Below are 13,319 nucleotides of genomic sequence, written 5' to 3' on the forward strand. Positions count from 1 at the left end.
TTGGGTGTCGTCCCCCAAAGGGAAAGGTTGCAAGTTTAATTCCCAGCCAGGGCACATGCCTGGGTTGCGTGTTTTGTCCCCAGGAGGGGCATGTACAAGAGGCAGTTGATCGATCGATGTTTCTCTCCCTCTCTTTCTCCCTCCCTTTCTCTGTCTCTAAAAATAAAATCTTAGAAAAAGATAAAGGATCCACATGGATTTACAGGAAAATTATTAGAAGTAATGAGTTTTTAAGGTTCCTCAATATAAAATCAGTTTTCAGAAATCAATTGCATTTCTTTACATCAGCAATAAAGAGTTTGGTAAATAATTGTTTAAAAGGCATGTTATCAACAAATAAAATACCTGAAAATAAATATAACAAAAGATATCCAGGGCATTTACGGAAAATATTATAAAATGTTTCTGGAAGACATTAAGGAAGATATAAGTAAGTGGAGAAATACACTATGTCCATAGATATGGGAACTCCATATTATAAAGATGACTTTTTTTCCCCAGTTGATCCATAGACTCAATGCAGTTCCAATCAAAATCCAAACAGGTTGTCTGAAGAACTTAACCAGTAGATACTAAAACTTATAAAGAGTAGAGGGCCAAGAACAGCCAAAATATTCCAGACAAAAATAAGGTGAGGCGATAATAGAGTATTAAATAAAGTTGTGGTAATTAAATAGTGTGGTACTGGCATTGAGATAAACAAAATGACCAGTGACAGAGAGCTCAGAAACAAATCCGTGAACATGTAAAATCCTGATACGACAAATAGGGCAGGTATAGGAGAAGGATGGACTCTCCAATAAATGGCGCTAGGATAATTAGTTAATATGTGGGAAAAGACTAGATTTCTTCCTCACACCATATGCAAATCATCCCAGAAGGATTAAAAACATAAAAAGATGATATTTTAAAACTTTTAGGTGAAAATATAGCACCTCATGGTTTCAGATATAGGGAAATATCCCTTAAAACAGCACACACTAACATTAAAATAGAAGATTAATGAATACCCATTAAAATCAGTAACTTCGTTAAAAGATAAGTAAAATAAAAATTAGTAAAAATATAAGCTTCAGACCTATAGAAGATATTTGGAACATACCTACCCAAAATAAAGATTTGTTTGGAAAAATATAAAGATCTTGTAAGAAAAAAGACAACCCAATGGGAAAAAAAAGTTGGCAAAATAAATAAGCATTTCTCAGAAAACACAAATGATTATAATCAAAGAAATGCAAATTAATACTACACACTTTAAGTACCATTTATCCCCACCCCCACCGGGAGCTGGCAGGGATTTGAACAGTGAAACTCACTGCTTAAGGGATTGTAAATTGGTGCAGCCACTTTGTAAACTAATTGGCCCTTATCTTGTACAATTGACTTGGATGTGCCCTGTGACTCAGCTGTTTTACTCTGTGTATGTGACTGAGAGAGACTTTTGTAGGAAGTACACATAAGAATGTTCAGGGCAGCAGAAATCAGGAAACAATCTAAATAACGATCAATAACAGGTACATAAATTTTGATTCAATGTGTACAATTTAATATTGTTCATTTGTAATGATGGGGTGAATGATCACAATATCATGAATAAATATTAGAAAAAAGCAAGTTGCAACAGCATACATAAAGGGTGATATTTTATAAATTTTAGAAAATAAGTAAACTAAATGATACATTATTTAGGAGAAATAATAGCCTGGACTTCCAGTCAAGATGGTGGCATAGGTAAACACGGCTCGCTTCTTTGTACAATGACCTCAAAATTACAACTAAACTACAGAATAACTTTCACTCAGAACCATCAGAAATGGAGTTGAAAGGAAGTCTGACAACTACAGAATTAAGGAAACCACATCCATCCAGACTTAGCAGTCAAGCTGGTGCCATATGTGAGACCCCATCAACCTGGCTAAATCACGGGGTTGGAGGTCCCCAGAGAACTCTGCCCCACCCAACTCAAACTGCTTTCCCTTAGAATGGCTGGTTCTGGCTCATGCTTCACAACTTCCTAAATCCTCTCAAACAAGCAACAGCTTGCCTTAGTGAGGCTCCCAGCCTGGCACTACAGTAGAGCTTAGATTCACGGCTTGGCTTCCCCTAGGAATCTCCAAGCCCAACATAAGTAGCAGCCACCTCAGATTGCTTTACAGCTCAAGCACGGCGGCCCGCGGCAAAACACAGGACAGGGCTGACCTTGCCCTGCACCACCTGGGAAACCCTAGGGCCTGTGCACCCAATGGACAGCTACAGACCACTTAGGAGCACCACCACCCTGCATAGCTGATCCTCCATTAGAGGGCGAAGGTTGGTGCTCAGTGGTTACAGCCAGTCTTTGCAGCTGACTGGCCTGGTAAATCCCTCCCACTGACCTGCCAACAGCAACCAAGACTGTGTACTCAGCCCACAAGAAGGGCGCACCTCAAGTACCCAACTTGGGTGGTAGAGAAAGCTGTGTTACTGGACCCTACAAGACAACTGCTATGTTAGGCCATGCTACCAAGACACAGAGTCAAAGCAGTTCTACCTAATACATAGAAACAAACACAGGGAACAAGGAGGCTGCCAAAACAAAGAGACAAAGAAACATGACCCAAACAAAAGAACAGATCGAACTCCTGAAAAAAGAGCTAAATGCAGATAAGCAATCTATCAGATGCAGAGTTCAAAAAACCAGTTATAAAGGGTGCTCAAGGAACTTAGTGAGGCCCTCAATAGCATAAAAAAAAGATCCAGTTCAGAAATGAAGGATACACTAATTGAAATAAAGCACAATTTACAGGGAAACAACAGTAGAGTGGATGAAGACGATAATCACATCAATGATTTGGAACATAAGGAAGCTAAAAACAGCCAATCAGAACAAGAAGAAAAAAAAATCCAAAAAAAGGGGGATAGTATAAGCAGCCTCTGGGACAACTTCAAGAGGTCCAACATTTGCATCATAGATTTGCCAGAAGAGAAAGAAATTGGAAATGTATTTGAAAAAATAATGAAAGAAAACTTACCTAATTTGGTGAAGGAAATAGACATGCAAGTCCAGGAAGCACAGAGTCCCAAACAAGATGGATGCAAAGAGGCCCCCTCCAAGACACACCATAATTAAAATACCAAAGATTAAAGATAAAGAGAGAATCTTAAGAGTAGCAAGAGAAAAGCAGTTAGTTACCTACAGGGGAGTTCCCATAAGACTGCCAGCTGATTTCTCAAAAGAAACTTTTGAATATTTTTTACCAATCCCTTCTAGCCTGCAAAGCCACTAAAAGCAGGGACCTACAGCCCTGATTGCTCTACCCAGCAAAGCTATCATTTAGAATCAAAGGGCAGATAAAGAGCTTCCCAGACAAGAAAAAACTAAAGGAGTTCATCTTCACCAAATCATTATTATATGAAATGTTAAAGGGACTTAACACTGAACAATAAAATGGCAATAAAAATATATCTATCAACAATTTAATCTAAGAAACAAACTGAGCAAACAAGAAGAACAGAGACAGAATCATGCGTATGGGGAGAGTGTTTTGATGGTTGCCAGATGAGAGGGGGATGTGGGAAAGTGGGTGAACAGGTGACAGGATTAAGAAGTACAGGTAGGTAGTCACAGAATAGCCACGGGGTTGTAAAGTGCAGTATAGGAAATGGAGTAGCCAAAGAACTTACACATGGCCCATGGACATGAACAGTGATGGGGGGATTGCCTGAGGGAGTGGGGGGTGCTGGGTAGAGGGAAACAACAGGGGAAAACTTGGGACAACTAATAGCATACTCAATAAAAGTATAATTAAAAAATAAATAATACATAATTTAGGGGCATACACATATGTACTGAAACTATAAAGATACATAAAAGACTGAAGCTGGTAACTGCTTCTGGGTAAGAGGCAGGGGTATGGATGGAATCAGGGAAAAGCACAGAGGGCCCTTCAACAGTGTGAGTAATATTTTCTCACGGTAAGCTGGGTATTGAGTTCACATATGTTCATATTTATGCTTCATAACTTCTATACCACATATAATCTTTGGTATGTACTACATAAAAAAATTTAAACTACAGTAATTTATAAGAAAATTTAGTAAGGTGGTTTTTTTTTTTTTACTATGAATTACCATCTTGGAAATAATGGAAAGTAATATTACGTTCAGATTAGTGACAAAAGTCATAAAATACTCAGTAAATTTAACAGGAAAGGCACAGAATCCACATTTTTAAAAGCTTATTGAGGGGTAAAACTACCTGAACAAATAGAAAATATTATGTTCTTTGATGAAGATAGTTAATATAATTCTTCCACAAATCATATAAATTTAATGGGATTCAAATTAGAATCTTTGTCAATCTTTATAGAATTGGAGAAAGTAAGCAAAAGTTTACATGTAAGAAATAAGTATTAGAGAATGGTCAGGAACAGAAAGAGGTTACTTTGACTTGTCAGGCATTGAAACGTACTCTAAAGCCACTGTAATCAAAACTTGGTGTCAGCGAAGGAGCAATGACATCAGCAAACTGCATAGAGAGGCCAGAAATAGCTTGTTGCGCTAGTTAAGTACACTTGTGAAGGAAGGCTTATTTAATAAGAGATACAAAATACTACATTTGGAAGGAAAATTACATTGGATTCCTATAATTTTATGCCAGGAACAAAAATAATTCCAGATGAATTAAAGACTAAATTGTGAAAATAAAGCAAAATTTCTGAGGTAAAATTTATAAAGAAACATAGTGCATGGCATTTTAACTTAAGCCAAGAAAAAGAGAGACTAAAGAGCATTTATGACACGAGATATAAAAATATGAGAAGTAAAATGATTGAAAATAGTTAAACCAGGCAAAGGATTAATACAATGTGTATAATGCACAGAAAGTTCTTACGTTATCTTTCTAATAATTTTTCATTATAAAATGGCCAAAAGGTATAAAGGGACAAAGAATATAAATAGGCAATTTAACATAAAAGCAGACCTAAAAGACCAATAAAATTTTTGAAAAATGCTCATCTCATTAGTAGCTAGGGAAATGAAAAATAATAACAAAATGTCCACATGGCAAAAATTTATGTACCAACATAGAAACAGTGTGTGTAAAAAAAGCAAGCTGCAGATAATATCTACAGTACATAGTATACTCAAAATAATTTTTACTTCTATCTATGTATACAACTTGTATGACTTCATAGAAATATTTTAAGAGAATATGTACAAAATGACTATCAAGCACTGTTTGAACCTAATACAATAAAATTGAGAAATTTTTATTTGGCAAATTAAAATTAAAGAACCTGTGAGTCAAAAATTAAGCAGAGGACCCATAAATTTCACTCCTTGGTATTTATCCAAGAGAAATAGGACATCTGTTCACAGAGACTAGCACAAGAACATACAGAAACAGCCCAAGACAATGTATCAGCAAATTGTGGTGATATTCATACAGTGAGATATGGTGGAAAATATAAGGGAACAAACCAGCACACAGAAACATGAATGAGCCTCAAAAATATACTGAATGAAAGGAGACCACACACAGGAGTACACATTGTGTAACTGTTGTATGAAATTATAGATTAGAAAAAACTTCATTTATGATGATAAAATCAGGCAATAGTTGCTAGGGGAGAGGACTGACCAGGAACAGACATGAGAGAACTTTCTGGGACAATAAAAATTTCTTTCTGATAGATGTGTATATTATACAGGTATGTGCATTTGCCAAAACTAATAGTTATACACAGGATCTATTTTCACTGTATATGAATGATACCTTAATCTTTTTAATGAAAAAAAGGTAAGCAGGGAAAATTGCTAAAGTGCATTTACCACTTAAAGGTGAATTTTATCCCTAACATTGGTTTTTAATGCTCATATTTAGAGAAGCTGCTCGAGAATGTCGCAGAAAGAAGAAAGAATATGTCAAATGCCTGGAGAATCGAGTTGCAGTCCTGGAAAATCAAAATAAAACTCTAATAGAAGAGTTAAAAACTTTGAAGGATCTTTATTCCCATAAAAGTGTTTGATTCTTAAGAAAGAAAATACTTTGTGGACTTGCCTAAAAATTAGATGGATTTTTTTCTTTTTAGTAGAGTTTTATAAATTAAAAGGTCAAACATGAAGCTTTTATTTAGGCTTTTGCAACTGAAAGATTAAACATCTTATGCAAGAGATCTGGTGACAAAGGATAAAGTGGAAAGTGGTCTCACGGAAGATGCCAGCACAACTGGAAGCGCTGAAAAAACTCAGCATACTCAAGAAGCAGGAATTGAACTTTCACCAATTTGAATTTTCTAAATAACAGTAGTTGTCAATCATCTAAAAATGGCAGATAAGATGAAGTTTGATTTATTTTATCAACTTACCCTATAGGTTTGCATTTCTTACTGTTTCCTAAAATTTATTTTTTTCAATTGTGTGCATATGTGTATTTTATTTCTGCCAATAAAATCTGAGTTACAAATATAAAAGAAAAGCTAATACATAACTAAATATAAATAATTATGTGTTCTGATTATACTTGTTCTATTATCAAATCTTTTAAATGGGTTTTTTAGTTTGTTTATTGGACTTGAGAGTTTTTAAGACTGGGTTAAACAATTTCTGAGGTCTTGTCCTAACAAGCATCTAAGGTACATGAATGGGGTTACGGTGTTTTTGTAACATTTTTTATCAGAATGGAGAAGAGCTGTTCAAAAGTTTGTTTTTGGGTTATTCTGGAAATGCTGATTTCCTACACATATATAACAAATTGTGTTTGAATCTATTATGCAGTTGAATATACATTACTTACTCTGTTGTGCTTTAATAGAATGGAATGTTTACAGGCCCTTGAGGTGATATGAAAGTATTTTTTAAAAACCTTCTGAAGATGTGTACCAAAGTTTTTCAAGAGGATTTTATAATCAATTTAATGTAAGGTTTATCAGATTCTAAATAGTAGTTATCAAAGCAATTTTATGTTAGAGACTATTTTGTAACGTAGTGAATGGTACATTTATAAAAGTGACTGCCAATATATTTTTATAGCTAATCTTTATAAATTCTAAAGTTGAGTTTTTAATGATAATTTTAAATGTTTATATAGTTTGTTTAGTAAAAAAAATATTTTGCATCTCACAGTATCATTTTTCTATTATGGGAAGTAAAGGTTCAGATTGGCTAATATCTGGATTCTAAGTTTTGTATGCAGTTTTTTCAGAGTTCACAAATGCTATCAGTACACCAGTGTTTCAACTTCTGTATTCCAATTTCTATACACTTTGAAATTGTACTGCGAAACAGTTGTGTGCTTCTTACACAATATGTATCATATTGTTGTCTATGAAATTAAAGGACATCTGATAAAATTGTTTGCTGAATGTAAAATGTATTGCTTGATATATAAATGACATGCTTCCTGATAGCCATTCTGTTAATTATACTAAATTAACACATTTCTAGTTCTAAAACGAGGACAAATTTACAATTCTGATCTGTATAACTTGTTTTGAGAGTGAATATGCGTGTATATTTTGATTCATTCAGAACCAATTACAGCCCTGACTGGTGCACCTTGGTGGATTGGGCATCGTCCTGCAAACCAAAAAAGGTTGCCAGTTTGATTCCCATTCGGGGCATGTGCCTGGGTTGCAGGCCAGGTACCCAGATGGGGGCCTGTGAGAGGCAACAGATTGATGTATCTCTCACACATCGATGTTTCTCTCCCTTTCTCCCTCCCTTCCCCTCTCTAAAAATAGATAAATAATTTTTTTTTAAAGAACCAATAATAATAAACTAAAGGTAGTGAGATTTTTTTGTTCTACAAGTGTTTAGGATATGGTTAAGGGAGCCCGTTAACATTGAAATCTTAACCTAATTGATAAATCTGTGATTAAACCTAATGAAACATTTCATTAATGGGATCTTTTAAATGGGGACTCCATTTACTTGGCAGTTTATGAGAAGGAAGAAAGTTTAGTCCCCAGTGGAATTACTTACAGCAATTACAAGTCTTAAACTAGTGGCACATTAGCCTGAAGAATAGGAGGAAGTAAGGGGTTAGTGTTTTTAAAGATAATATATTCGGTAGATGTCATGCTTGGGTGAAACAGAGATAGTCTAATCTTTAGTGCCTTAACAGCTGGGCATTCACAAGTATCTGTAAACCCCTCTGCCTGCAGACTTCTGGTACAGGGTCTTGCTCACTCTGTCGAGCTGTCTAGTCTTGCTGTGTGTAACAGACATGGGCAGGCCGCCGAGGATCCTGGTACCACGTTATTCCTCGGGGTTTTCTAATTTGAGTCCACTGTCAGGCTTACGGGATTTTAAAGGTGATTACAATCCAAACCTGAATTAGACTTCATAAGTTCAACAGACAAGTGAAATTACTGTCTTAGCTCAATTTACTATTTTTCATAAATTTATTATCAGTTTATTAATTTATGTATTATATTGATGGAAACACATTGCCCGTGAATGCATCTTGAGCATGTAAGGCATCCCTTTAATTTTATTGAGCAAAGAATGAGAAATGGGCATGCCTTAGAGCTTCAGAAGTCTTAATATATTTGTTTATTCATTCAGCAATTATTATATCGCAGTTGTTGGTTAAAGCTATGTGTTTCTCTAGTTAGAATATGTGGACATAGGGAGGATATAAAGTATGTATTATGGCTTGGAATTAGACATAATTGGCAGTTCAACATTTCCAGAGAAGATGCTATAAATGAAATAAAGTGAGTGAAATTTTACTAGGCTTCATAACTAATTCAAAGGCAACTCAGGTTATAGTAAAACTAAATGCCCAAGTATATAAAAATCTAATTGCCATAATCAGCTAACATTTACTCTTATACAGAGTAGGTTCTCATTTCTAATAAATACTGCTTGTTTAAAGCAAAGTAACAGAACACATCAACGTTGTAGGATTCAGAAGCCTGTTCTAGGGAAAGGTTTTTTTAACAGGAATCTTAAAGGAATAGTCATTTGGAGGAGATTTAGGCCAATTAACTTTTTAAAGAGACAGATTCTGATAAGTCCATCCCCTTTCTTCAGTGTAAAATGTTTTACAACGAACAGATCGAGTCTTTGCCATTTCATGTTTGAAATCTTTTTCCTCAAAAGTGACAGGGTGTGTATAGTAGTTTGCTGACTTCAACAGTATATATAACAGTTTTTAACTTGTAAGTTATGTATACACGGGTAGGCAAAAGTACATTTACAGTTGTAAGTCACAAAACAAAGTTTGTTCTTTCATTAACTCCTGTATTCCATACAAACAACTGTAAACCTACTATGCTACACCCTGTATCAATCTGTTATAAATCCAGTTACTTGTATATATAATATACACAGTCATACTATTTCCTTAATAACTACCAGTTATCGAGTGCTAACTATGCACCAGAAATTGTATTAAAGCAATGGTAATCACTCATTCAGCACAGGGTGGGGCAAAAGTAGGTTTACAGTTTGGAGTATCTGAAACAGTTTATTGTATTATTGTTTATTAATTGTATTTTCCATATGAGTAACTGTAAACCTACTTTTGCCCTAGTCTGTATTTATTGAAGGCACAAATGCCAGACATTACTAGGAAAAGAGTGGTGAACCAGGCAATGTTATAGGTCTTGTGGAACTTAGATATTATCATCCTGATGAGACTGGTTCTTGCCTAAAGTTATACGAGCATTAGTAACTAGGGGTCTGGCAGTCCAACAAGAGGTATAACCCTTGTAAGCATTTATGCTCCCAACATCAGAGCACCTAAATATATAAAGCAAATATCAATGGACATAAAGGGAGAGATCATCAGTAATCAGAGAGATGCAAATTAGAACTATAATGAACTATTACCTCACACCTGTCAGAATGGCTATCACCAATAAATCAATAAACAACAGGTGTATTGGTGAGAATGTGGAGAAAAGGGAACTCCGGTGCATTGTTGGTGGGGCTGCAGACTGGTGCAGTATGGAGGGTCCTCAAAAAATTAAAAATGAAACTGCCTTATGACCTATAATTCCATCTCTGGGTATATATCGAAGGAACCCAAAGCACTAATTTGAAGGAATATATGTACCCCTATGTTCATCGCCAACATTAGAAGCAACCCAAGTGCCCATCGATAGACAAGTGGGTAAAAAAGCTTTGATACATATATACAACAAAATATTACTTGGCCATTAAAAAGGAATGGAATCTCATTTGCAACAACATGGATGGACCAAGGGAGTATTACACTAAGTGAAAAAAGTAGTCAGAGAAAGACAAATACCATATCATTTCACATGTGGAATCTAAAGAACAAAGTACCTGGCTGCTGTGGCTCAGTGGATTGAGCGTCGGCCTGCGAGCCAAGTGTCGCTGGTTCGATTCCCAGTCAGGGCATATGACTAGGTTACACATCAGGTCCCCAGTTGGGGGCGCATGTGAGTGGCAACCACACAGTGATGTTTCCCTCTCTCCTTTCCCCTCTCTCTAAAAATAAACTAAACAAATTTTTTTTTTTTTAAGAACAAAATGAAACCGAATTGAAGCAGACTCAGATACAGAGGACTGATGGTTGCAGAGGGGAGGAAGTGGGGGGTGGTGAAAAGGTGAAGATGAAGTATAAATTGGGAATATAGTCAATAATATTGTTATAAGCATGTATGGTGCCCAGTGAGTGCTGGAAATATCAGGGGGGAACACTTTGGAAAGTATATGATTGTCTAACCACTATGATGTACACCTGAAACCAATACAAAATAATATTGAATGTAAATTAATTGAAAATAAAATGAATAGGGATCTGGGATTTAAACCTGATCTCTAACCATTGCACCTAAAATAGTGGCCTCTCCCCCACTCCCACTCAGACATACCCCTGTGTTATTAAACTCTAGGGCGTGACAGTCTCTTCTGTGCTCTTCCACATCCCACAGTCTAGGCAGTGCTTACTTTGTTCATAGGAATGCTCCATGTTTATTGAATGGAGGTCTGGGGTTCAAAGTCACTAAGACACAGAGGTTTGATACTTTGTTGCCAAAGTCATACCGTAAATAAAACTACAGTTCAGATCATCTCCAAAGTTTGTGGTCTTGATCACCAGAATGAACCTTGTTCTGTTGTACAGTAAGTCCTCATTTAACATCAATAGGTGCTGCGACTTAAGGAAAACAATGTATAATGAAGCCAGTTTTACTGTATGTTAGTTGATAACAAGAGTGAAAGACTTACAGCATCTCATCAACATTATAACAAAACGATGTTGAACGAAGTTGGTTATTCAAGGACCTGCTTTAGCTTTTTGCGCCCACTATGAAAGATTTTTTAAATTCTATTCAAATGTATCCACTAGATGGCAACCTCTATTTTAAAATCGCAGAAGTTGACAAACAAAAATATACAGAAAACTATACCAGTTAACCTATCAAACCTTTGTACACCCACCCACCATCCAGAATTAATGTGTGAACATTTTATCTTTAATTCAGATCATCTTTTGAAGAAAAATACATAGATCAACTTCCCACTTTTCTCTCCCTATTCCTATGTCTCTCCCTAAAGGAAACCACTACAATGAATTTAGTGTAGATCCAGTCCATTTTGTTTTGTTTTGTTGTTTTTTAAGATTTTTTTTTTTATTTTATAGAGAAGGAAAGGAGGGAGGAAGAGAGGGAGAGAAACATCAATGGGAGAGAAACACCAATCAGTTGCCTCTCACATGTCCCCAACTGGGGACCTGGCCTGCAAACCCAGGCAAGTGCCCTGACCAGGAATCGAACCAGCAACCTTTTGCTTTGCGGGACAATGCTCAACCCACTGAGCCACACCGGCCAGGGCTGTTTATATTTTTATACTTACTACAATGAGTCCATAAATAACATGTCAGATTATAGTATTTTTTTTAGAAATTCATAAGTGGTCCCCTAATAATAAACCATTCTCTAAATGAAAGGTCAAACAATCAAAACACAATTTTAGCTATGGTACTTTAATACTTTTAGGACTAAAACTGAGCATTAAAGCTTTTTTTTTTTTTTTTTTGATAACTTTTAGAATTTAATGTCATGTCTGGAAAAAGTGCTTGCTGAAAGATTTAACTCAGCAAACACTGCACAAATAACATTGAGACAAAGTTTACAAAACTCGAAACAAAAACTTAATTTTAACAATGAATTTTTAAAAGGAAAAAGAAAAGAGACCACATCACTTCTTTGCCCACTACCCATTGCCATCATAAATAAGCAATCAAACACAGTATCTATGAATTAACTATGCCCAAAGCACTGTGCTTGGTGAAAGATACCAAATAAAAAGGAGACATGGTCGTTCACAAGCTCAACTACATGGGGAAATGATGAATAAAGAGAACAAAAGAGCCCTCTGCTTTTCATCATAAAACATCTAGAATTCTATATACCCAGTAAAAACTCCACAATCCAAAAGAAGACAAGGGAGGCAAGAAGAAACGGGACAAATCGCCCGAAATAAAATAGTAGAAATCTGTATCAGTAATCATAATAAATGTAAATGAACTGAGCTTTTGAGTTAAAGATCAGAGTATCATGTTAATTTAGGAGACAAAACCCAGCTATATGTTGTTTATGAGGGGTAAATAAAAAATAGATACAACAAGGTTGAAAATAAAAGCATGGAAAATTTGTACCAAATACTAGCCAAAAGAAAGTGTTGGTAGGGCTAGATTTATATTGAACAAAACTGTATTTATATTAAACAGAATATGTGGGACAAAAACAGTCACTATAAAACTTTTTTAAAATGCAATTAACCTGGAAGGCAAAACATCTAGAGTGCATCTAATAATACAGGGTCGGGATGTTAAGCAAAATGCAGAAATAAAATGAGAAAGAAAAATTCTCAATCTCAGGAGATTTTAAATAATATTTCATAATGGATAAAGACAAGAAAATAATTATTGAAGACAGATCTGAACAATTAAAAAACTTGACCCAATCTAAGGAATTCCCTCACTGTAAGCAACCATTGATAGGGAGGCACACCATATCTCAAGCACCACCAAGAAAAACCACTGCCAGTTAAAGCATGGTGTGCCGTGGGTGGCCAGATGCACACTGATTTCAGAGATGTCTAACATGAAAAATGTGCACCTTATGTAATGAGTTTTCAATGTAGAATACACAACTAGAAATAGTTCTTTTCAAACACAAACAGTGTTCATCTTGGCAAATTTTCAAAGGACTGGTTTCATACAGACTAGGGGCCTTCCATTGATCTCTATGTGTTAGCCTTTCACCAAAACCACCAAAGCCTGTGGCTTTACAAGATGTCTTGAAATCAGGTAATACGAAATCTTCCAAGTTTAATTTTGTCACTTTTCCCCAAAA

General features: G+C 35.6%; 1 protein-coding gene across 5 annotated transcripts in view; it reads left to right on the plus strand.

Moving 5' to 3' along the window:
• Positions 1-7,334, plus strand: part of ATF1 (activating transcription factor 1) — a 77,159-nt gene extending 69,825 nt beyond the window's left edge. For 3 of the 5 annotated variants that reach the window (XM_090273152.1, XM_090273154.1, XM_090273155.1), the window contains one exon: positions 5,867-6,017. In XM_090273152.1, the coding sequence (XP_090129278.1) occupies positions 5,867-5,953 (87 nt within the window). In that variant the 3' untranslated portion in view covers positions 5,954-6,017. Of the gene's footprint in view, positions 1-5,866 lie in introns of all 5 variants that reach the window. The other 2 variants (XM_090273153.1, XM_090273157.1) reach the window with 1 other exon arrangement.
• Positions 7,335-13,319: the final 5,985 nt, after the last annotated feature.

Source organism: Furipterus horrens, unplaced genomic scaffold, assembly GCF_987537825.1.
Source record: "Furipterus horrens unplaced genomic scaffold, mFurHor1.1.pri manual_scaffold_4, whole genome shotgun sequence".
Classification (NCBI taxonomy): Eukaryota; Metazoa; Chordata; class Mammalia; order Chiroptera; family Furipteridae; genus Furipterus; species Furipterus horrens.